The 26841-nt window shown below is 40.8% G+C and overlaps 1 protein-coding gene across 1 annotated transcript in view; it reads left to right on the plus strand.

Moving 5' to 3' along the window:
* LOC123235009 (L-gulonolactone oxidase-like) overlaps positions 1 to 26841 on the plus strand; it is a 49615-nt gene that overhangs the window by 10946 nt on the left and 11828 nt on the right. Inside the window, exons 5-9 of the mRNA XM_044661031.1 lie at positions 2517 to 2607; positions 7032 to 7217; positions 19949 to 20056; positions 22131 to 22207; positions 25104 to 25253. Coding sequence (XP_044516966.1) covers positions 2517 to 2607; positions 7032 to 7217; positions 19949 to 20056; positions 22131 to 22207; positions 25104 to 25253 — 612 coding nt within the window. The remainder of the gene's footprint in view (positions 1 to 2516; positions 2608 to 7031; positions 7218 to 19948; positions 20057 to 22130; positions 22208 to 25103; positions 25254 to 26841) is intronic.

Consider the following 26841-nt stretch of genomic DNA (forward strand, 5'->3'; position numbering starts at 1 on the left):
GAAGATTAATAATAATAACAGCCGATGTTTATATAGCTCCTTCTACGGGCTAGGCACTTTTAGAAACAAGATTTTATTTGATCCTCACAACCCTGGGAGGTAAGTGTTATTACGTCCATTTTATAATTGAGGAAACTAAGGCAGAGGTTAAGTGACTTGCCCAAAGTCACAGAGCTAGTAAGTGTCTGAAGCCTAATTTGAATTCAGTTCTTCCTGACTCTAGGACCAGGGTTCTATCCACCTGGCTTCCTTAAAGTAATTGCGGAGATCTAATGAGCTAATGTATACAGAGTGCATTGTAACCTTATGACATTAGAAGACAAAGGTATAAATATAATAATATGGGGGCAGCTGAGTGGCTCAGTGGATTGAGAGCCAGGCCCAAAGATGGGAGGTCCTGGGTTCAAATCTGGATTCAGACACTTCCTAGCTGTGTGACCCTGGGCAAGTCACTTAACTTCCATTACCTAGCCCTTACCACTCTTCTGCCTTAGAACCCATACACAGTAGTGATTCTAAGACAGATGGTAAGGGTTTAAAAAAAAAATATATATATATATATAATAATAATGATAATATAATCATACATTATATAATACTTATAATACATCATATGTTATTTAATGTAAAATATATTTACATGATGACTATAAAGAGCTGTTAATAATTCTTAATTAAGAAAATTAGGATATTCTCCCATTTGACCCCTTAGGGACTATGAAGTTGAGCCACCTTGCTCATGCTGCCCTGTGGCTGAACTTGAGTATCTCATTATGTGGTTTGCTGCCCCAACTGGAGGGACTTCAGGTTCCTGACTCTACCAATGTCTCTCCTCCCTTAGAACCTAAGACCATGAGTTAAAAAAAAAATAACTGTGCCAATAACATTGGCTTCCTTTGTCATTCTATGTGATTTATTTTATGCATTTAAAAACATTCTGGGGAGATGAGATTCCTAGGCCTTTTCACCAGCCTGCCTACAGGGTCCAAGACACACACACGCAAAGGTTAAGACCTTTTGTTTCAGAGTCTAGGATTTGGAGCTCAAATGGAGCTTTTAATTTTCTCTCTGCCAACCCTCTAATTTTACAGTGGGCTCAAGTGACTTCGCCAAGAAAGTCAGTAATAATTAGCAGAGCCAGGAGCCCTGAATCTGGAATTAGAGGGTCAGAGATCTAGAGACTGAAGGGTCCTGAAGAGGTCCTCGTCTAAGCCTTTCACTTTAGGGATGAGGAAACTAAACCCCCAAGATGCCGCCCAAGGTCACCCAGGTAGGACAAAGCAAAATGTCTCTGTCATAATCAGCCCGTAAGTGTTTGTCAGAGGTCTGTTGTGGGCGAGGAATTACATGCACAGAGGGGAGAAAGCAGTTCCAAGTCCATCACGTGCAAAAATACCAGGTCACTCCTGCTCGACAAATTCTAGGGCGTCTCTGTTGCCTGTCTCTGTTGCCTCTAAGATCAAATACAAACAAATCTCTCCCAATAGAATGTAGGCTCTTTGAGGGCAGGAGCTTTTATCTTGATATCCCCAGCATCTAGCACAATGCCCGGCACAAAATAATTGCTTAAAAAATTCTTATTGACTAACTGATCACAGAATTTAGAGCTGGAAAGGACCTATTTTTGTTAGGTAGTTTTTCAGTCATGTCTGACTCTTTGTGACCCCATTTGGGAATTTCTTGGCAAAGATACTAGAGTGGTTTGCCATTTCCTTCTCCAGCTCAGTTTATAGATCAGGAAACTTAGGCCAAGAACATCAAGTGACAAGTGACTTGCCCAGGGGTACATAGCTAGTAAATGTCTGAGGTCAGGTTTGGACTCATATCTTAGAACACTCTAGATCTGGCACTCTATCCACTGCACCACCCTGAAAGGATCTAAGAGATCATTTAGTCCAGTGATTCCCAAAGTGGACACTGCCGCCCCCTGGTGGGTGCTGCAGCAATCCAGGGAAGTAGGGATGGCCACAGGTACATTTATCTTTCCTATTAATTGCTATTAAAATTTAAAAAAAATTAATTTCCAGGAGGCTAAGTAATATTTTTCCTGGAAAGGGGGCGGTAGGCCAAAAAAGTTTGGGAACCACTGATTTAGTCCAACCCCCTTGTTTTATAGAAGATATTGATGCCTACCTAAATGAAGTAACTTGTCTGAGGACATCAAGAAACAAACAAGTAGCAGAGTCAGGATTTGAACCCACCTTCTGGCTCCAAATTGAGGACTTTTCTCATTCTACCATTTTGCCTACGCTAAAGCTCCTGCCTCAGTATTTGAACCCAGACTTCCCCAGGGCTTGGAATGAACAAGTTGGTTTAAAAGGAAAACCAAGATGTTAGAATTGGAAGGGAAAGAGAAAACATGGTAGCTTGGCTGAGACTAGAGTCTGGGAGTAGTAGAAAGCTTTGACCTCAAGTCAGTCTGACTGTTTCATGGAAAAATAATCTATCCTCCAATGAAAAATTACTGTCTGTGTCTGTATTTCCTCTTTTTCTGCCTCCTTCTCTGGTGGGCACAGCTTGGGAGCCGTGTCAGACGTCACTGCTGCTGGTATAATTGGGACAGGGACGCACAACACCGGGATCAAGCATGGCATTTTGGCCACTCAGGTGAGAATGGAGTTCCAAGCCATTATCACGTGCTAATAGCAGGTATTTCACAAAATCATGGACTTGGGGAGAGGAGTTAAGATGGGGAAAGGCTACTATTTCTGTATTCCAGGAAAGTCAACTTTTCCCACGAGAGGTGAGAGCTCCAGGGTCAGATGCAGAGTTTTAGTTTCATGGATGAAATTGGTCTAAGATTGAGCCAGGGATGGTTATGTTGAGGAAGGAGTCTTTATCCTTCCTAATATGGTCATTGGACAGCTAGGTGATGCCAAGGATGAAGCTTTGAGCCTGGAGGCAGGAAGACTTGAGTTCAAATTTTACCTCAGACACTGTGTCTATGTCACTGTGTGACCCTAGGCAAATCCCTTAATGTATTTGCCTCAGTTTCTTCAACTGTAAAATGAGAATTAAAATAACACCTGTCTCCAAGGGTTTTTGTGAGCATCAAATGAGATATTTTTAAAGTGCCCCTACTTCATAAACTCAGATCTGATCATGTCACTCCCCTACTCAATGAACTACAATGACTTCCTGTTGCCTCTAGGAGCAAATACAAAATGCTTTGTCTAGCAGTCAAAGCCCTTCATAACCTCCTAGCTTTCCAATTTTCTTATGTTACTTCTTGCCACTTAGAGTTCAATCCAGTGGCACTGGCTTCCTTGCTTTCTCACAAACAATACACTCCATCTCATGGCTCTGTGTACTTTCTCTGACTGTCCCCCATGCCAGGAACACCCTCCTTCCTTATCTCTGCCTCTTGGCTTCCCTTTCCCAACCCCTCTTATTTCTAGTGCCCTTCCTCTGTTAATTATTTCCTCTTTATCCTGTCTATAACTTGTTTGTATAGATTTGTTTGTTGCCTTTCTCCCCTTTGGGATTCTGAACTCTCTAGGGGCAGGGATTATCTTAGCACAGTGCCTGGCACATAGTAGGTGCTTAATTAATGCTTTTGAGTGATGAGACAGTACCTTCTAGGCATAAGGGATCAACTGTGGAAAGTATGGGAATGGGAGTCTTTTAAGACTGTCTGTGTATGGGCTCCAGATTGATGGGAACATGAGGGAAACTAACCAGATGTAACTGATCCAGAAAAATCGTTTAGAACCAGATGAAGGGTTTTTAATGCCAACAGAGGAATTTGTCTTTTTAATGCCAACAGGAGACAACAGGAAGTCACTTGGAGTTTCTTGAGCAAGAGAGTGACCTGGGCAGTCCTGTGTTTTAGGTGTATCACTTGGACAGCTGCTTAGAGATAGGAGAAACCGGAGGTGGGGGGTCCAGGCAAGAGGCAATGATAATATTTGCATCCCATACCTTGTAGGGTTGTTAGACGTCTTTAAAATGCTCTCTGGCAATGTGAGCTGGTTACTGGGATACTCATGGGAGACCCACAAACCACAAAACAGCTTTTGCACAAGAGAATTAAAGTAGTAACAGGAAATTTTCAAGCATTCTAGCAGTCTTGAGTCCAGATCTTTATAGCCTATAAATGTGGCATCATGAACCCATCTAACTGGGTCCTGGGAATGATGGCCCAGATATAATAATAATAATAGGACTGGCTAGGTGGCTCAGTGGATAGAAAGCCAAGCCTGTAGTCAGGAGGACCTGGGTTCAAATTTGACCTCAGATACTTCTTAGATGTATGACTTGGGGCAAGTCACAATTCCCATTGCCTACTCCTTAGTACTCTTCTTGCTAGGAAGTGATGTTTAGTATTGATTTAAGACAGGCAGTAAGGGTTTAAAAATTAACTTAAAAAATAATATTTTTTATATCATTTATATATCACTCTACATATGTTGTCTCACTTGAGCCTCACAACAATCCTGTGAGTTAGTTTTTTGGTTTTTTTTTAACTCTTATCGTCTGCCTTAGAATTGGTACTAAGTATTGGTTCTAAGGCAAATGATCAGGGAGGGCTAGGCAATGGAGGTTCATTGACTTGCCTAGGGTCACACAGCTAGGAAGAGTCCAAAGTTATATCTAAACCCAGAATCTCCCAGATCCACCTTTGGCTCTCAATGCACTGAGCCACTTAGCTGCCCTAGGTAGGTTCTATCAGTACTTTCTTTTCATAAGTGAAGAAACTGAATCTCTTTCCCACAGTCACAGAACTAAGAGATCATCTTAAAGGAGTATTTGAACTCAGATCATCCTGATTCTGAGTCCAACACTCTATCTACTCCAGAGCTAGGATAGGATTCATTCATTTTCTATGTGAAATTGCAAACTTTTGAAAAGCTTTTCCTGGTTTCTTCCTATACCCCACTGCTAACAGGCCCCATTCCTGCCAACTGACTCTACCCCACAAGCTTGGACTGTGATTAATCAGAAATTAGTTCAGCATTATCTGTTCTTTCACCCTGAGTACAACAGCACCAGCTGTAGTTGTCAAAAGTAATTTTCATCCAAATCAGCAGGTAACAAGGTATGAAGGACCATTTGAAGGAGGGAACAAGAGAGTTTTAATTTGGAAATGGAGGTCAAAGGGGGAAGTTATGGTTAATTTCCCAAGTGCTAACTGCTGTCCTGGGCTGCCTATCTCTCCCCCAAAGTCTAGAAATGTGTAGAGCTGAGCACGGATTTTCTAGTCCACTGTGATAGAGGATCACCATTGCAATAACAAATATCAATGGAGGTCATGGATGCAGAGCTAGAAGGCATCTTGGAGCCCATGTAATCCAACCTCCAACCAACATCGACAGATGAGGAACTGAGACTCAGAAAGGGAAAGGGACTTGCTCTAGGTCAGATAGCTAATAACTATAAGAAGTAGGCTAATAACACATAGCTCAGAGACCTTTTGTCCAACCCATCACTCCCAATTTACAGATGAGGAAAGTGATGCCCCAAGAGATAAAATAACTTGCCAAAGTCTCATGGGCAGAAAACCCCTGAGACTGGAATTAAACTCAGGCCCCATGATGGCAGAATTCAGTTTTTTTACAGTGCTCTTCCTCTTCATTTTACAATGTTTATCTTCATAATCTCATTGAATTTTACCAATGAATCTGAGAAGTAGGTTCGAGGCCTGGAAGGGATGTTGGAGGTCATCTAGTACAATTCTTTCCTTTAATTAATTAAATTTTTGGCATACTAAAAAAATTTCAGACTTTTTTCCTCCTTTTTTTTAAATTTGGCTTAAAAATTTTTTTTTTTCCAATTCACACACATCCACCTTTTCTTCCTTCCATTTCTTCTCCCATTCCCTTTGAAAAAAGCAAGAAAAATGAAGCCTTTATAATGTGCAGTTTCTCATTTTACAGGGGGGAAACTTTGAGATTCAAAGGGGTAGACTTGTACTCAAGATCAAACAAGGACTAAGCCCAAGTCCCAAGTCCCCTAGTGGCAGCTAGTAAATGGCCAAGCAAATAGAGATTGGGCCAGGAGTCAAGAAGATCTGAGTTCAAAAGTGATCTCAGAAACTTCTTACAACTCTTCTTTATTAGTAGAAAGTACAGGACTCCATATCTGTGGAGGATACATTCTAAGACCTACCATGGATTGCTGAAACTATGGATATAAGCAAATACCTGCTGGCTCTATATAAAATGTGATTTTCTTGTAGATATATATGCATGGAGTGGGGGTGGGGACTATCCTGGGGCAGAGAGAGGAGACCTTTGCCCTATTCCTCCCATCTAGTTATCTCCTGGACTCCAGCATGTCTGTCTTCCAAATGTCTATGTTCAGTCTGGCCTTCACCTGTCCTTGAACCATGTTCAGCCCCACCCCCCCTCATTTGGTACCTGTCCCCTTCCTGCTTCCTTCCTTCCCCTGGAATGACCGGGGGTAACTGAAGCCATGTAAAAGCAAAACTATGGAGGTGGGGGAGGTGGGGAAGGGGTGGATTACTGTATTGCTGCCTTTGGGATATATATGAAGAAGCTGAGGCACAAAGAGCCAAGTTCCAAAGAGAAGTTTTGAGGGAAGTGAAGGGCTAGGGGGAAAGAAGCTGGATGAGACCATGAGACTTTACCCATAACCTCTTCTTTTGAAGCAAACCTTTCTGGTGCTTGTCTGGCGAAAAACTCCAGAGCCCAAAAAGTTTGGGCTTTTTTTTAGGGTTAGTCCCAGCATCCAGAATGTCCACATTTGTAATTATGTTCTATTTCCAATATTTGTTTAACCCAAGGCAGCCATACTTATTGCCTCCATGCCCCACACTGGGATGCTGCTCATTCTCAGTCTTTCAGGAACTTCATGGAATTGGAGGTTCATGACCTCATTTAAGAGGTGGTGCTGACCATTTGTCTCTTAGTTCCCTCCTTCTCCAAAGAAGCATGAGCTATCCCTCCCCCTCCAGCCCCCAGGATTCTGGTTTGCTCACTTAGGTACTGGGAAATTGGGCCTGAATGATTAATCAGATCAGAAAGTCTGATGTCTCTGAGATGTGGTTTTTCTTTCTCTCTCCATACCAGGTGGTGGCATTAAGTCTGCTGACTGCAGGAGGAACGATAATTGAGTGCTCCGAGACCAACAACGAGGATTTGTTCAAGGCTTCCCAAGTCCATCTGGGCTGTCTTGGTATTATTCTCACTGTCACCTTCCAGTGTGTGCCCAAGTTCCATTTGCAAGAGATTTCCTTTCCTTCTACCATTAAAGAGGTTTGCTTTTCTCATTCTAGCTCAATGTCCCATAGGGAACCCTTGAGAATCATGCCAGAGTGGGACTGGGAATTTGGGCTCCCTGGGCAAGCATAAAACATGTCTTCAGATCAACTTCTGGAGATAAATGCCACTAAGTGGATGGGGAGAGAATCCTTGACACAGAGAGCTACTGGGGAAAAGGTGCCAGGATACTACCATATAGTGGGGAGATACCCAGGCTATTGCCAAGGAGATGGATGGGAGGAGGGGTGAGCAGTGAAGGTAGGGAATAGAGTTGTGGAGGGCTAGGGAAGAACACATTTGTTGTATTAGAGCCATCATGGGAATGAAGAATACTACCTACCTGTTTTTCTGATAATTTTCACTAATGAGGCACTCGGGCTCAGTTGTCTATGAGCTATTCTGCTAAAAGATTGCAATTGCTATTAGTGCCCTCTGATTTTGGTGCCTTGGAAGCAAAGCCCCTATCATTTCATCCTAGTTTGAACTCTAGGTAATGCTGGTTTGAGTACATCTCCACCACTTCTTAGTCCTCCTAGGCTCCTTCCAAAGACCTTAGACCAGTGCTGGTGAATCTTTTTGAGTTCAAGTGCCCAGAGGGCAAAGTCAAGCTGTCTGTGAGCTCCTGCATTACACTAGAGAGCTGAGGGAGGACATGCTTCCTTTGGGTGACTGGAAAGAGGGGCGGGGTATGCAAAAAATGTCCTTGGGCTCTGGGAAGAGGGGGAATGGAGCAGCTCCCCAAGTGTCGGCTCTTCATGTGTGCCACATCTTCACCAATGCTGCCTTATACCATGTATTATAGCAGCAGGACCCTCTCTAAACAACTTTATTTATAGCCTGGAGTTGAACAGGCAAGAAATTAAGGCAAGCAGAGAGATGCTGTTAGAAATATGGATTCTAGAAAGATCTTACATCTCTAAGGAATACTGACTCGCATCCAGGACTCCTTTAACACTAGTTATTAATTGCCTTTTACAGATGAGATTCTTATAGCAAGTTGACAATATAGTGTAAAAATCAGAAGAGCTGGCTTTCCAGTTTAACCTGTGAGTGTAATCCTCAGCAAGTGACTGCCCTATCTCTGGATCTTACTTGTCTGAGAAAATGAGACCTAGATCAACTCTTAGGACCTTTCTACCTCAAATTCATTCATTCATTCATTCATTCATTCTCTAGCATTCTATGAAACACTCAGAAAATGCCTGCAAAAGTCCATCCTTTCAGGACAGCTAGGTGAGAGCCATGTTTTGGGTTCAAATTAGATCTCAAACACTTCCTAGCTGTGTGATCCTGGGAAAGTCGCTTAACCTTCATTGGCTAATCCTTCTGGTTCCAACCAATACACAGTATTGATTCTAAAATGGAAGGTAAGGGTTTAAAAAACCCCAGCCTTTCCCATCAGGGGCAGAGATCTCTGGATTGTGGGGTGCTAGGCACAGGAAAGCAAGATGTCACCTTCATAGTGCTAGAAATCCCTATCCTTTTTTCAGAGACAGCTGTTAGACCCCTGATGGCAAACCTATGACACATGTGTCAACACTGACATGCGTATCCATTTTAGATGACATGCGGCTGCATACAGAGGAGTATAGGTCTGCATGCCAAAGATGAAACATTTGCTGTAAACTGTAGTGTAGACACTCTGTGCCGGAGGTCTGTAGGCCAAAACAACAAAGAAGTCACTAAGCAGGAAAGTTAAATAATTAGTTTTTGGTTTATTAAATACAGTTAGATACATACAATTATACATTTTTGTTATCTAAACTATAAATATCATGAAATTATGGTTTTTTTCTTGAAGTGACATACTACCCGAGTTATGCTCAGTTTTTTGGTGAATTTCGACACACCAAGCTCAAAAGGTTGCCTATCACTGACTTAGATGCCTGTCTCTTAGTTTCAAGCCAATTAAGAGCAGAGGTTCCCATGAAGGCTAAGTTAGCCTTTGTCCATATCCTACCTAGGAACTTGCCTGCTTGGGATAGGTCTAACCAGAGACAGAGAGACAGAGACTTGGCTGTGGGGCACCCATCCAGTTAGGCTACATTCTGTGCTGGTCTCTGTCCTCCCGGAGCTGGCCGTCATTGTCCTTTGTGGTGCTTATTGATCTAACCCTTATCAATTTCCATCACATCCTCCTGACAGTTATCTCCATTGCAAGGAAGGAGGACCATAAATAAAATCGATCATGGTATGCCCCGGCTGGCATTTTCAACCATCTGATTTACTTTAAGGGATTTGTTCACTAAATAACAGGCTGTGGGTGTGGTGTGAGGGTCATTTGAAGGGTTCTGGGAATGCTAGGATTTGGAGATAAATCAGGTGGATGGATAAGAAGACTGTGCCCTTTTCTAGGCTTTGATAAGGCCAATTTATTTGGAAGAATGGAGCAATTTCCTTTGATAAAGTCACTCCATTTGGAGATAATATCTTGCAGTGAAAAGAATCTGAATTTGGACTCCTGGGTTCAAATCTCAGCTGAGCCACTTTACCTTTTGTGACTTAGGCCAATTCAATTTAAGAAACATTTGCTAGGGGGATGGTGGGAGATTGAGAGAAAAAAGATTTTTTTAGTGAAAAAATTATTTTTTAAAAGAAGCATTCATTAAATCTTTACTGTATGCTAAATCCTGTGCTAGCTGCAAGGAATTCTAAAATAAAAAAGAAATTAGTCCCTGTCCTCTCAGACCTTACATTATGCTGGAAGGAAATAATACATTCAGAAATAAGTAGATACAAAATACATACAAAATAATTGGGTGCTGGCAAAGAAGAGCTGAGCCTTGAAGGAAGCTATGAGTTCCAAAAGAGGAAGTCTAGGAGAACATACTCATCATGGGGTGTGTGGGAAGGGGTGGATTATATGGGGAGGGGAGAGTAGCTTCTGCAAACGCACAGAGATGAAACATGTGATGGGCAGGAGAAAAGCAAGTAGCCAGGCACGATGGCACAGTGGATAGAGTCCTGAGCCTGGAGTCAGGAGGACTCATCTTCCTGGATTCAAATCTGACCATAGACATTTACTAGCTATACGATTCAGGGCAGGTCACTTAACTCTGTTTGCCTTGGTTTCCTCATCTATAAAATGAGCTAGAGTAGAAAATGACAAACCACTGGAAAAACTTTGTCAAGAAAACCCCATATGGAGTCCTGAACAACCATGACTAGAGTGTCTGAGGGGGACTGGTATGTAAAATCAGCTTGAAAAGCCTTGGACCAGATTATAAGCTGCTTTAAATGCCATTTAGAGGAACAGTAATTTTATCTTAAAGTCAATAGATAGTGATTAAATTTTCTTGAATAAGGAAGTGACCTAGACAGACTACTCTCTCACTACTGCCTCAGTTTCATTATTTGTGAAATAAGATCTGAAGTCATGACCTCTGAGGTCTCTTCCAACTCTAGATAAATCTATGAACTTAATGGTCTTGATCTTTGGGATGGAGTTTCTAATTAAGCATTTTCCTACTCACTTGGAATTTCATGCTGAATTGTCATATTCTCCTTGGCCTCAGTTTCCCCTTCAATGCAATGAGGAAAATAATTGAACCAGTTTTCCAAGAAGCCACTGAGCTTTCTTAAGAGTGAGAGGTGGGGGCAACTGGATGGCTCAGTGAATTGAGAGTCAGACCCAGAGACAGGAGGTCCTGGGTTCAAATTTGACCTCAGTCACTTCCTAGCTGTGTGACCCTGGGCAAGTCACTTAACCCCCATTGCCTAGCCCATACCACCCTTCTGCCTTAGAATCAATACATAGTATCGATTCTAAGATAGAAGGTAAGGGTTTAAAAAATAAAATAAATATGATACATAGAGAATAGATCAGATAGAAGGGACTTTAAATGACAATCCCCTCATTTTTTACAGATGGGGAAAATGAGGCCCAGGGAAATTAAACTTCAGGGGTTGTCAAAGTCCCTGATCCTGAGATTACCAAGTTCACTTAGCCTACAGGTGCTATGGATAGCAAGTTTGACAACAAGATCACCAAGGCCAAAGCCAAGGCTACTAAGTCAGACTCTTAAGATTACCAAATTCATCAATTCAAAGGCTCCTAAACCCATTGATCCTAAAGCTGTCAAGCTTACTGACTCTAAAGCAGTCAAACCCGATCCTGCCAGTGCTAAGACTCCTGGGACCCAAGGTACTAATACTAATCCCAATTCTTTGAAATAGATGCTTCAGGAAAGGACTTGTTTGATCTTGAAATTTTCTCAGCCAAGAAATCACTGTTTACTATTTGGAAATAAAGAAATTATGAGTCACAGGAGGAAAGATAAATTAAATATAAATTTGGGTAATTAGTGGTCTTCCCAACTGTAATAACCCTTGAGGTCAGAGCTTGCCCAATGGACCCTCTCCTCACATTGAAGACTACTACCTTAAATGATAAGATTTCTTTTCACTCCAACTCCCCTCATTTCAAATTGAGAATGGTTTTCTTTTCTTATGGTGGTCTCAGGCAGAATAACTTTTCAAGACTCGGCTAATATCCTAATCTTCCAGAGAAATTCATCCTAACTTTGACCCCCTTCCTGACAGTTTGTGGTGAAAGGACTTATTTTGGTGCTCTCCTCTAATATTTATTCCCTAAAGAGTTAACAGTTATTTATCTTTGTATTATTAATAATTTTTTTTCCTCTAAACATCTAATCTCTCCAACTAGGCATTAGTGTCTAAGGGCAAGTCTTAAACAACAGGTATGACCCTGTGATCATAGCTAAGTAACAGGAAGCCCTAGAAAGATTTTGAGGGACTGAGTGAGAGTCTAAGGGAGAGCAACAAAGTGAAAAGGGTCTTCTACTTACTCTAAGAGTACCTCGGTCTTATAGATACTCTCCTCCTTTGGCTTCCATGATATATTACTGTCTCCTGGACCTCTTCCTCTGGTTGCTTCTTGTTTCTTCTCTTCCCATTTCTTAAATTTGGGAATCCTCAAAGGTTCTGCCCAGAGCCCTCAACTTTCCTCTTCCTAAACTCCTTCCCAATTGACTCTCATAAGCTGCCATTAATTACTTTATTACAATAATTACAAATATTGATCTTAACCTTTCACCCCTGTCTGGAGTTCAAATCCTTTATTTTCAATGGTCTCTTACATAGCCCCACCGGAATGTTCTTAAAAAAAAACAACAAAAAACCTTACCTTCTGTTTTATAGTCGATATTATGTATTGGTTCTAAGCCAGAAGAGCAGTTAGAACTAGGTGATGGGGGTTAAGTGACTTGCCCAGGGTCACAAAACTAAGAAGTATCTGAGGCTAGATCTGAACCTTCCCATCTTCAGGCCTGGGTCTCTATCCATTGAGCCATCCAACTGCCCCCAACCCATCTAAATATTCTGGCAGTGCCTCAAACTCAGCATGCCTAAAGTTGAATCCCTCATCTTGATTTCAGAAGAATTTGGGCTGGAATCTAGCCTCTGACACTTCTAAGATAAGTGACTGTAGGCACATTAGTTAACTAACCTCTCTAAATCTCAATTTTTTTTAATTTGTAAGTTAAGAATACTATAACCTGCTTGATAGAGTTGTAAGGATAAAATGAAATCATGTCTATAAGAGCTTTGCGAACCTTAAGGTTTTATGTAATGGCTGTTTTTGATCAGTCATTTTCAGTTGTATCCAACTCCATTTGAGGTACTTGGCAAAGATACTGAAGTGGCTTGAAATTTCCTTTTCAAACTCACTTTACAAATGAGAAAACTGAGTCAAATAGGGTGAAGTGACTTGCCCAGGGTCACACAGCTAATAAGTGATTGAGGCTGGATTTGAACTCATGAAGATAAGCCTCCCTGATTCCAAGCGCAGTGCTCTATCCACTGTGCCACCTAGCTGCTCCATATGGGATGGTAGTGACTATTATTTTGCCCCCCGAAAATCCCTAACCCTTTCTCTAAAGTCTCTTTCTGTTGATTTTACAGATTCAGCCTAATCACCTGTGATTCCTACCCATTGCTCACTTCTGTCATTGCACCATCTGCCAAGATCTGTCAACTTGGTTTCCTAAACATTACTCGCGTGTCAAGCACTTTAATATAAGATCCTATCAGATCTTGTCTTGACTATTATAATCAACTCCTAAATTGTCTCTCAGTTTCCATTCTCTCCTTTCTTCAATCCAATCTTCAACTTTCCCTAAATTCTCACCACTTTGTTCTCACCTTTTCTGGCCTGGAACTCTTCACTGGTTTCCCATTGATTACCAAATAAGTTATAGACTCCTTATCAAGGCAGTCAAAGCTCTTTGGAATGTAATTCCAACTTCTACCCTTTTGTATTTCTGTTCCTCCCCTCTTCTTAGATCAGACAATTTGCTATTCCTAAATACTGGTCTGCCAGCTTTCTGTGCTTTTGCTCTCACAGTCCCCATACTTGAAATGGAATCTCCTTACAATTGTTACCTATTGAAATCACTCTTGTCCTCTTCTGCCTTGTATCATAGTTTTGTTTTTTGTTATGGTGGGTGGGGACCGGGTAATGAGCTGCCATGGTGTCAAGGAAAGAACCCTGAATTTGGAGTCTAAGAGATTTGATTCGCATCTCATCTCCACTTATTGAATATTTGTGTGACCTTGGGCAAGTCACTTGATTCTGGGCCTTATTGCCTATAAAATCAAAGGACTGGATTAAATTATCTCTATGGTCCCTTTCAGGAAGCTAGGTGGCACAGTGGACAGAACACCAGGCCTGGAATTAGGAAGATCTGAGTTCAAATCCAGCTTCAGACACTGACTAGCTATGTGACTAGCCTTGGCAAGTCTCTTAACTGTGTTTGCCTCAGTTTCTTCATCTGTAAAATGAGCTAGAGAAGAAAATGGCAAACCACCCCAGTATCTTTGTCAAGAAAACCCCAAGTGGGATCATAAAGAGTCCAACGTGACTGAACAACAACAAAGGTCCCTCTTATCTGGAAGCCCTATGATTCCATTGAATATCTTATTCCATTCTAATTTGTAAAATGAGAATAATATCTTATTATGCCTCTCTATTTCCAGCACCTAAACCAATGCCTTCCTTGCACATTAACAACACTCAGGATTTCATTGGTAAATGGAACTCCCAGGGCAAACGAGCACTACCTTTTCAACCTACAGTCTTAGAAACTTGCTTGGGGCACTGAGAAGGTAGATGATTTGTTGTGGGTAGCTTGGTCAGTCATATCAAAGGCAGGATTTGTTTATTTATTTATTTTTAACTCCTTGCTTTTCATTTTAGAATCGATACTGTGGGTTCCAAGGCAGAAAATTGGTAAGGGCTAAGCAATGGGGGTGAAGTGACTTGCCCAGGGTCACACAGCTAGGAAGTGACTGAAATCAAATTTGAACCCAGGACTTCTCATCTCTAGGCCTGGTTCTCAATCCCCTGAGCCACCCAGCTGCCCCTCAAAGGCAGGATTTAAACTCAAGACTTTCCGACTCCAGAGCTTACTCGATTCACTCCATTACACCGTCTCTCCTCCTACACGTAATGAGGGACTTAATAAATGTTTGTGGAACTGGGGGCAGAGAGATATGTTTATGTTAGCTTTAGCCTTTGTCCTTTAACAAGAAGAAATAAGGCCAGGAAACTATTTGCATTCCCAATGCACAAACAGAATTGGTTCCATCCAGTACTATTCAATTTACCGACTGCTCTGAATTCCACTGCTGTCTATTGATCACTGGAGTCTGGTGATCCAGTGAGCCAGAAGAGTGGCCATTGCTCCTTGTTGATCTTTAGCCACAGGAGATAGTGGCCTCTTATCAGAGAAGGTGGTACTTTGATGTAGCTTCTGGCCCGTGTCTCCCTGTGGTCCTCCAGAACAAACACTACCTTCCAGTCAAACTAGACTGTTGACAGTCTACGATCACACGATCTGATCATCCTCCTTCCCCTTCCCGCTTTTATGCCTTTACATAGGTCATTCTTCCTCTTGAGCATAGATGCCCTCCACATTCTAGTCTAAGGGCAGCAAGGTGGCACAGTGGATAGAGTGTCAGGTCCAGAGTCAGGAAGACTCATCTCCCAGAGTTCAAATCTAGCCTCAGATACTTACTAGCCATGTAATCCTGGGCAAGTCACTTAACCCTGTTTACCTCAGTTTCCTCATCTATAAACTGGAGAAGGAAATAGCAAACTATTCCAATAAATAGCTTTACCAAAAAAAGCTCTAAAAGGGGTGATGAAGAGTCAGAAACAACTATATAACAATGACAAACATTCTTGCTGGTTGAAGGTCAAGTTGAATGCTCCCTGATCCACCTCACCTACCTCTGTCTCACCCCATGAAAGCAATCTCTCACTCTTCAAATTTCTTTTGACATTTTATCTTGACTCTTTGCATTCGCAATACTCTACTGGTGTCCTGCCTATTTTAAACTTTCTCTTGAGGTCTTCTATTTTTTTTTTAAATCCTAACGTTCCATACTGTGTATTAGTTCCAAGATAGAGAAGTAGAAAGAACTAGGCAATGAGGATCAAGTGACTTGCCCAAGATCACAAAGCTAGGAAATATCTGAAGTCAGGCTTGAACCCAGGAACTCCTATCTCCAGGCCTAACTCTCAATCCGCTAAGCCACCTAGTTGTCCCTAAGGTCTTCTGTTTTTATACCATCTTTCTGAATACGTCCATCCCTTTCCACCTTCCCATGTAATAAAGAATTAAAACATGGAATGGAAAAAAGGCAGTTCAGAAACTAACCAATGATCAGCTTAACCTGACAGTATATATAATGTTTCCATACCCACAGTCTCACTTCTCTAAGGAAGGCCAAGATACATTTTCTCATCTATTTTTTTGAGGCCAAGCTCGGTTATTATAATTACAAAGCATTTGGTTTCCAGTTATTAGTTAGTGCTGGTGGTCTTTCCATTTACATTGTTTTAAGTTTTGATTTTTTTAAAATTATAAACTTAACAAACATATTCCAATATATAAGAGAATAGAGGGAAAAAAGAGGATTATCAATGAAATCATGAATCGATTTTATGAACAGCCTGGGTTTTTAAAAAGTACATATTTTAAATAGTATATCATGTTATTAAATTATAACACTCCCCTCCTTGTCTTTCTCCTTCTGAACTTTCTTCTATTCCTTTCTGTGTATTTTTATTCCATTCTCTTTTCTTTCTTTTCTTCTGGCACATCACTGTCATACCTCCCTATTCCTCCTTCACAATTCTTCTTTCTCCCTCTCTCTCCAAACAAAAGACCTTTCCTTGTAATAAATATATAGTCAAGCCAAACAAATTCTCTCCTTGGCTGTATCGGAAAATGCGTATCTCCTGTACCAGTAGTCTATCACTTCTCTGCCAAGAGACGTGCTTTATCAGTGGGCTTTTAGCGTCATTAGCGGTTATTGTGTTAATTGGTGCTCTTAAGTCTTTGGGATATTGTTGAGTCATTATGTAACATATTCCTGCTGTGGTTTGCCTCCCTCCGCTTCCCCGAATTCTTGATATTCAGCATTTCATAGGGCATACGATACAGTAGGTAATTGAGCATTTGTGTCTCAGATATCCCTTCCATAAGACTGTAAATTTCTAAAGGGCAAGGTCTGTCTGTTTCATTGAATATGAGGGGCAAAGAAAATCTAGGGAGTGGGTGGCTAGGTGACTCAGTACCTGGAGACAGGAGGTGCTAGGTTCAAATCCGGCCTCAGACACTTCCAAGCTGTAGGATCCTGGCTGAGTCACTTAACCCCAATTGCCTAGCCCTTAACACTCTTCTGTCTTGGAACTATTATTTGGTATTGATTTTAAGTCAGAAGGTAAGGGGTTATTGTTTGTTTGTTTTAAGTCTAGGGAGCTGGCCTGTGATTTCCTGACGTTCCCCCAAACCCACTTATTGGTGACCTGAAGCTTCTAGCATTTTAAAATAAATGTGGCAAAGATAGATCTCCTTGTGTTTTCTCACCTTCTCGTTATTTTATAAGTGGCCCCATTACCCCTTAAATGAGGGAGGAACTTCATAGGAATCTCCCATCCTTCAGTAATTGAGTTTTGGCTTTCTATCCAGCCCTGCCTCTTCTCCTGATGGTTTCTGGAAAGTAAGCACAGCCCCTTCGTTGGCCCCTCTCTCCTAGAATCCTTTTCAGCTAACAGGATCATGTGCCTGACCTCACATCTCTGATTGAGGATCTAGGATTCAGCCTCTGCTATAGACTTCCTCCTCCTAGACACACCTAGCAATGCTTGTAACTAGGGCAAAAAGCATGAAATCAGCTTTTAGAACCAGGAGGCCTGAAGGGCTCTGGCCAAGCACTGGAGGGGAGGGGAAGGAAGAAGAGGGTTCAGGCTAGAAAGGAGCTCTACTCAGATGTGACTGAGAGAAGCAGATCTTCTGGTAGTCTCTCTCTCTTTTTTTTTTTTTTTTTTTTTTTTTTTTTTTTTTTTTTAGGCAGCTTAGTGTTTGGGAGGATAGACTATAAGATATCAAGTTTTAAAGATTGAGTCAGAATGTTGTCTCAGGCTTTTATTACTTGTGTGACCTGGGGCAAGTCACTTAACTTTTCACAGCCTTAGTGGCATTGGTTCTAAGAAAGAATGTAATGTATTTTTGTTTAAAAAATTTTTTTCCATATTAGCCATGTTGCCAAAAAATGAAAAAAAAAGTAAAGTGGAAAAATGCTTCAGGCTTTGCTTAAGAAGTCCTTTGACAATCATTCCAATATTGCTATTACTGTGTATAATATTCACCTGTTTCTGCTCATTTCACTTTGCATGGATTCATATAAATCTAGATTTTTTTAACCTATACCCTTCATAATTTCCTATAGAAAAAGAATAATCCAAAATAATATTGTATTCATATACCACAACCAGTTCAACAACTCCTCCTCCTCCTCCTCCTCCTCCTCCTCCTCCTCCTCCTCCTCCTCCTCCTCCTCCTCCTNCTTCTTCTTCTTCTTCTTCTTCTTCTTCTTCTTCTTCTTCTTCTTCTTCTTCTTCTTCTTCTTCTTCTTCTTCTTCTTCTTCTTCTTCTTCTTCTTCTTCTTCTTCTTCTTCTTCTTCTTCTTCTTCTTCTTCTTCTTCTTCTTCTTCTTCTTCTTCTTCTTCTTCTTCTTCTTCTTCTTCTTCTTCTTCTTCTTCTTCTTCTTCTTCTTCTTCTTCTTCTTCTTCTTCTTCTTCTTCTTCTTCTTCTTCTTCTTCTTCTTCTTCTTCTTCTTCTTCTTCTTCTTCTTCTTCTTCTTCTTCTTCTTCTTCTTCTTCTTCTTCTTCTTCTTCTTCTTCTTCTTCTTCTTCTTCTTCTTCTTCTTCTTCTTCTTCTTCTTCTTCTTCTTCTTCTTCTTCTTCTTCTTCTTCTTCTTCTTCTTCTTCTTCTTCTTCTTCTTCTTCTTCTTCTTCTTCTTCTTCTTCTTCTTCTTCTTCTTCTTCTTCTTTTTCTCCTTCTCCTCCTTTCCTTACCTTCTTCCTTAAAATTAATACTAAGTTATCCACTCCAATGCTAGGCAATGGGGGGTAAGTGACTTGCCCAGAGTCACAGAGCTAAGAAGTGTCTGAGGCCAAATTTGAACCCAAGTCATCCTGACTCTAAGTCTAGCACTCTATCCACTGAGTCAGCTAGGCACCACTCAGTCATTTTTCAGTTGATAGACATTCCCTCAAAATCCAATTCTCTGAGATTTCTTCTCATTCCAAACTAATTGGATGGCCCTCTAAATGCTGTAGGGATAAAAGAAAGGAGAGATCATCCTGGACTAGAATAAGGTAAAAGAGAACAAGGGAAAACACAGAAGAGCTTCAAAGAAGTATCTGAGTAGTTGTGGCAACCATGCAGTGAAGACATGGACCTCTGGCATATACTTGACACTATACTGAAGTAGAACATTGATCTACTTAATAACTATGATAATGATAATAATAATAATAATAAACAACCATATGATTTACTTAGTCATTTAAGATTTCAAAGCACTTTATAAATATTATTTCATGTGCTCCTAACAATAACTGTGGGAGGAAGATGCTATTTTTATGTACATTTTACAGCTGAAGAAACTGAGGCAGACAGAGGAAGTAATTTGCCCAAGGTCACAGAACTAGTCATTGTTTAAGGCTGATTTGAACACAGGTACATATATGCACCAATTAATGCTTTTCCACATTTTCTATATGTTGGCTCAGTGCCAGTTTTACATATATGTGTCTTCTTCCCATTTATATATGTATTGTCTCTCCCTTTAGAATGTAAGTAACTTGGGGATGGGAATTGTTTCGGCTTTTCCTCAGTATCCTTAGCATTAACAAAAGGCCTGGTGCATTAGAAATGCTTAATCAATTGATCAATGGAGGTGATTAGTTTTGGGGGGCCATAGCTGACTGGTAATCTATCAAAACCTACATAATAATAATAACCAGTGTTATACTGCATCACATCTTCTCTATCTTTATACAACTATTTTTTGCAAATAGGGAGAAATTGAGGTACCAAGGGAGCCCTGGGATTTCCAATGTCCTATTAAAAAAGACACTAGGATAGCTAGGTGACTCAGTGGATAAAGAGCCAGGCCTGGAGACGAGGTACTGCTTCAAATCTGGCCTCAGACCTTTCCTAGGTGTGTGACCCTGGGCAAGTCATTCAATTTTCATTGCCTAGCCCTTACCTCTCTTTTGCCTTGGATCTAATACTTAGTACTGATTCTAAGACAAAAGTTAAAGGGTTGTGGGTTTGTTGTTGTTGTTGTTTTTTAAGGCATGAGATTAAACCTTGCTTTTCTCTTTCTTTGCTTTCTATTCTTGCTAGGTTCTGGACAATTTAGACAGCCATCTCAAGAAATCAGAATATTTTCGCTTCCTTTGGTTTCCCCACAGTGAAAATGTCAGTGTCATCTACCAAGATCACACCAACAAGGTATCTATAAATTTCATTTGTTTAAAAAAGTAACTTTTGGGGGCAGCTGGGTGGCTCAGTGGATGGAGAGCCAGGTCTAGAGATGGGAGCTCCTGGGTTTAAATCTGGCCTTAGATACTTCCTAGCTGTGCGACCCTGGGCAAGTCACTTCATCCCCATTGCCTAGCTCTAACCACTCTTCTGCCTTAAAACCAATACCCAATATTGATTCTAAGACAGAAGGTAAGGGGTTTCGACAAATAAACAAACAAATAAATAAATAACTTTTGGGGACAAACCAGGTGGCACAGTGGATAGAGTGCCAAGTCTGGAGCCGGGAGGTCCTGGGTTGAAGTCTGACCTCAGACACTTCCTAACTACATGATCCTGAGTAAGTCACTTAACCCATTTGCCTAGCCTTTGCCCATTTGTCTTAGAGTTGTTACTAAGACGGAAGGTAAGGATTATTTTTTTAAAGTAGCTTTTGTTATGAATTTGATAATGCTCAAATATGGAAACACATGTGGGATCTGTGATTTGTGTCAGTGTGTGGGCATTGCTAGTATGGAAAACCCCATCCATCAACATAGATCACAGGCTTTCTACGGGCTCAGTGGAGAGAATATTTTCTCCAGAATCAGAGAATGGGCTCGAATCCATCCCTGGTGCTGATGACCTGTATGACTTCGGGTAAGTCACTTAAACTTGAAGGGTCTGAGTTTCCTCAAAATCCTGTTACTGAATATATCTACCCATTCGATCTGCATTTATTAAGCACCTACTCTGTGTCGGGTACTATGCTAGGAACCAAGACTAGAGAGGAAAAAATGAAATACTAGTCTCTACCCTCAAATCGATTTTATATTCTTCTATTCAGGAAAAACAACTTATTTACAAATAAGTAGATACAAAATAGACAATAATAAGGATCACAATAACAGTTAGAGCTAGCATTTATGTAGCACTTTGACACTTGCAAAATATTGTATCATGTGTCATCTCATTTGATCTTTACAGTAACTGTTTTACAAATATTTACAAATACACAGTAATATCTTTTACAAATGACGAAACTGAGGTGAAAAGGCATTAAGTGACTGCTCCAGGGTAACACAGCTAAGTGTCTGAGGCCAAATTTCAACTTAGGTCTTCAACATTCCAAGTCTAGCACCTCTAGTCACTATACCACCTAAATCTCTCTCTCTGATAATGATAATGATAATAGCTCCATTTACACAGTGCTTACCCCATGCCAAGCACTTTACAATTATTACATTATTTGATTCTCACAACAACCTTGGGAGGTAGGTCCTATTATGATCCCCGTTTTACAGATGTGGGAACCGAGGCAAACAGACTTGTCCAGGGTCATACAGTGATTTACCCAGGGCCTCACAGCTAGCCAATGTCTGAGGCTAGATTTGAACTCAGGGTTCCTAACTATAGGCCTAGCACTCTATCAACAGTGACAACTAGATGTCCAAAGTAAATATAAAGTCATTTCGTGGGCAAGAGTACTACTAGCACCTTGGGGGTAGGGGAAGGAAGAAGAAAGGGATGAGGAAATCTAACAAGCTATAAGCGATTATTTAGCACTTCCTGTGTGCCAAGCACTGTTGGAGATACAGAGGGAAAAAAGAAACATACCCTGCTCTTAAGTTGCTTCCTAGTATAGGAATCAGCTCTTTAACTTGCTTCAAAGGTGTTAGGGAGTCTCAGAGACAGAGGGGAGGGCTTGGAATTCATAAAGAAACAACAGAAATCTTCCGATATAGATGGAACAGACTCTGAGGCACTTCCATGGCTGAGGTACAAGCCTTCTTCCAAATATAAAAGAAAAGTAACAAGTAAAGAAGACAAGGAGAGAGAGAGAGAGCCTTGGTATGAACCACTGCATACCTGCAGCCCTTTCGCATGTTTTAAAGAACCATCACACATGAGGAACAGCAAAAGGTTTCCATCTTAGCAATAAGAAATGATCTTCCCATCAGATTCATAAAAGGACCAAACCTCTTCTCTGTTGGGGTCCTGGACCACCCAGATCAGCAGATTTCTCTCTTCTGCCTCTCTCCTGACCATCTTTCTGTTTCTCCAGCCCCCCACCTCGGCCCCCAGCTGGTTTTGGAACTATGCCATTGGATTCTACTTGCTGGAGTTCCTGCTCTGGGTCAGGTAGGTCTGAGCTCATTGCTGGTTTGAGGAGTTGGTGGTTGCTGCTGGGAATCCAGGGCCTCAAAGCCCCACCTCTGTCCCTCCCCTCTGGCCATCTCCTTCATAGCCCCCTTGGCAAATGCCTGAGCATCCACACCAGAGACTCTCTTTCCTGACCTTTGCAATTCCCACCCTATCTCTGGTCTCTGGTTCTAGAACCAAGATTAAATATACTCAGCCTCTGTTCTAGAATAGGATGGACCGTGTCTATATACTTCCCATCTCACCTTTACTTTCAAGACCAAGTCCCAACCTGTGATATCTCCAGCTCCAGATGAGAAACTGAGGCAAATAGGGTTAAATGACTTGCCCAGAATCACACAGCTAATAAGTATCTGAGTTCAGATTTGAACTCATGAATACGAGTCTTTCTGATCATAAGCCCAGTGCTTTTCCCACTGTGCCATCTAGCTGGTTTCTAAAACTGCCTTTATAACAGAAGTCCACTGAGCTACCAAGTAGAATCAAAGCCTTCCTGTAGAGAAAGAGTGTGATAAAACAGTGTCAATGGGTCAGAGTTTATATCCAGAAAAAAAAAAATAGAACAAGATATCTACTAAGAGATGTTGAGCCAAAACAAGAGTAGAGAAATAAATTCACCTCAGTTTGTTGGACTTGCCTTTATGTAACGGTCTAGAGCTATTACAATCCCACCTAACCAGGCATCCAAGAAAAGACAGCAAAAGTCGAAGGCTTAGATTGTCCATTTTTTATAACTCAATTTCTCCTTCGACTGCTGGTAGTACCTCTATCATAGATCTAAGATTTAAAGTTAAAGAGAGTCATCTCTTTCAACTACTTCATTTTACAAATGAGAAATCTAACTTCTATTATCTCCTATATTTTCCCCTTGAATACGAATCTGGGTCTCCTTCAAATAAGTGACCAGGATCATTCAACTTAGTACATTTCTGAGGCAGAATTTGAACTCTGGTCTTTCTGACTTCAAATACAGTTCCCTATCCACTACGCTACCTATTTGCCTTCAAATCATACCAGGGACCCACTGAGGCAAAACTGCCAAGGAATAGTGTGGAACTTAAGTGAGAAAATTCCTTCCTCCACCCCACCCCTGCCACAAGTCCCATTATCCCCGATTACCTTGTAAACCAATTTGAGGAAGAATGAAAAATCTCTGGGGGAATAGCCTTCTCCTTACTTCCCACCCGCAACTAAAATCTATGCTCCTTAGGCTCACAAATTACTGGCTTTTAAAAGTTACTTCCATTCCACATGGAGGTCATCCCGGGCGCTCAGATTATAGATTCTAAAGAAGGATGGAAAATGCTGCATCAGAGTCTTTCTTCATGGCACCGAATTTCATTACTAGCAACATGACAGTTTTATGGGTTTGTGTCATTGAAGTTAATGTCCAGAGAATAAATTAAGCCCTAAATCAACGCAGCAGTCTTTCAATTACTGCCTTTCTGCTGAACGCAGGCCTTCGTTGGGTCTCTTCTTTTTAAGTCTTCTTAATAGTCATTCCAGATTTTTATTGTTTGCTAACCAGGGATCCCTCAGTCAATTATTTCTACCAGAGCTAAGCTTCCCCCCCAACCCCCCTAAATAAGACAGGAATGTGCTAATCCTGTTTGTTTTTTAATTTCATCTCATTTTTATTGATATTTTTGAATTTTTAAATCACTTTCATTTCTAAGTATATCTCTTCCCCCCAGCAAGAGAAATATCTTTTGTAATAATTATTTTTAAAACCAACCCAACAATTAATTATAACTGCAAGCATATGCAATATTCCACACCGATAGTTCCCAACGTCTGCAAAGAAGAGGGGAAAGGGACATTTTTTTCGTATCTTCTCTAGGATCATGCTTGGTCTTAATAACTACAAACTATTCAGTTTGGGAGTTGTTTCTTTCCATTTACATTATTGCAGTCATTGTATATTTTTAACCATTATTTCACTCTATCAGTTCATATAAGTCTTGCAAGACTTATTATGGCACCTGACACAAAGTAGGTGCTTAATAAATGTTTATTGATTACTTCTCTAATTTCTTCACATCGGTCCCTTTTAACAGCATAGTGATATTCCATCACATTCATATACCACAACTTAATTACTGATTCCCTAATTGATGGGCACTTAAGTTTTCTTCCATTTCTTTTTACTACTCAAAATAAAACGGTCTAAGTTCCTTTATTAAAGTCTAAGTACAAAATGGGGTATATAGACTTGCCAGGACTGGAGTCAGGAAGATCTAAGTTCAAACATAACTTCAGACATTTAACTAATTGTGTGACCCTGGGCAAGTCACTTAACCTGTTTGTCTTGGGATGGATGGAACCAGAAGATTATAGATTGAGAAATGGAAAGACCCCTGGTTTTATAGATGAGGAAACTGAGGCCCACAGAAGCTCCAATAATTATCTTTACCTGAAAAACAACACTTCCCAGTAAATAATGCAAGCTATAGATGATAAAAGGCTCCATCTTGAGTTAGGAAGTCCTATTGATTCTCCCTGTTATATCTATCAATCACAGCCATCCCCTATCTCTCCTTTACTAGTCTAAAGGTGAATAAGACAAATATCACACATACAATAAAAATCTCATGAAGGAAATATGGCAGAAAATGTCATACTTTGATCTGCAATCAGATTCCAACCAGTTCCAGAGAACTGGCTGTGGATAGCATTTTCAACAAGAGTCTCTTATGGTTATCTTAGAGACTTGCTTTACTGATAATGGTTTAGTCCTTCACAGTCGATCATTGTATAATATTCTGTTACTATATACACTATTCTCCTGGTTCTGTTCACTTCACTTTGCATCAGTTCAGTGGTTGAGTCTCATGGTGATGTATCCTGACTATAATGCCTTATTTTTTTTTCCCAGCACCTTCCTGCCCTGCCTTGTGCACTGGATCAATCGGTTTTTCTTCTGGCTTCTATACACCAGTAAGGTGGAGAACAGAGACATCAGCTATAAGATTTTCAGCTTTGAGTGTCGCTTCAAGCAGTATGTCCAAGACTGGGCCATTCCCATGTACGGTGATTCTTCAGGACGATTACAATCAGTATAATTCCACGCTATCCATAAGTAACAAGGCCAATTATTATTGATAACTTAGAAACCAGAAGGCTTGCTTCCCAGGAGTGAGGTGCTGACACCAGTGGGGGATATCAGTGGGTGAGAATACTACCTCACCCTAATAAATATTCCCAACACTGATAAACTGCTAGAAGGGGAAATAAGGGAAGTCCCAGGTATTCAATGATAAACAAAAATGATAAATGTGATGCTCACAGAATGTTCTCTCCTTCCTTTCCCTTTAGTTTTAGATTATGGCTTACAAAGCTATCTTTGTATTATTTCTTTGATCTTACTTGGTTCCTAATCTCTTCTGATTTATTATATTCCCTGCTTATCACTTTGAGCTGGCTGCAATAGCAGAAGAACTAAAAAAAAGTTTGTGATCTCTCACAGTCAAAATCATTATTTTTCCATTTTCCCATTCTGTGCCTTAGTTCTGGTTCTGAGTGTGTGTCACCCAGCTAGCAGATTTCCCTTGGGATCTTAAATCTGGAAGGGTCCTCAGTGGCCACCTAATCCTATGAATTCATCATTTGACAAAAGAGAACATTGTGCCCCAGGCTAACCAAAGAGAACTTCAGAGACAGGATCTGAACTCTGGTTCCCTCAACCCAGAGCCAGTTTTTTCCTCTATGCCACACTGCCTTCTCCTCCTCTAAGGGTCTTTTCCATCTGTGTCTTCTGATTTTATCCAGATTTCTCTCTTTCTCCTCTATATAATTGACATCCAATTAACAAGCATTATCATTCAGTCAGTTTTTATGCTCACATTAGGAATAATAAAAGGAGGAAAAAGACAGAAAAAAATGGTGGAAGGGGAGTCACTCAAGAGGCAGACTGATTCAGGTCCTGGGAAATTATAGCAGCCAGTGCAAAAAGATTCAGGCAGCAGAGGCTGGAGCAGCTTCTTTGGATTAGTCTCTTTCCCCATCCCTGGGAGGATGGCAAACTGATTTCGGATAAGTATCTGATTCGCCTGTCTTACAGGGGTTATGAGAAAAACACTATGCCTTTAAAGGCTGTAAACACGTGCATTCAAGGCTGTAGATGCCTCCATCACTTAGCAAACATTGAGTGCCTACTACATAGAAATGTTAAGAAGAGAATTCAGGAGTCCTGAGATTGTCTGACAAATACTTTGTTCAGTCATTTTAGTCGTGTCTGAACCTTCATGACCCCATTTTCTTGGTGAAGATACTGAAACAGTTTGCCATTTCCTTTTCCAGCTCATTTTGTAGATGAGGAAACTGAGGCAAATGGGGTTAAATGACTTGCCTAGGGTCACACAGCTAGTTAGTGCTTAATAAATGTGCATTGTGTGATCGATATCAAAGCCAGCTCCAAAGACCTCAGCTCACCTTGCCTTTCTCTAAATCTTTTCCTTCCATTTATTCACTTTAGGTTCAGACACATTCACTACCTGAGGATGGTATGGGCACCAGAGTGTCACCTTTGTTGTAATGTAAAAAGATGGGTGTCAGGCTTCAGGGTCTAGCAACAGAAGCACTAGACCCTTTGGTCAAACTAATACACTGTGATC

Source organism: Gracilinanus agilis, chromosome 2 (assembly GCF_016433145.1).
Source record: "Gracilinanus agilis isolate LMUSP501 chromosome 2, AgileGrace, whole genome shotgun sequence".
Taxonomy (NCBI): domain Eukaryota; kingdom Metazoa; phylum Chordata; class Mammalia; order Didelphimorphia; family Didelphidae; genus Gracilinanus; species Gracilinanus agilis.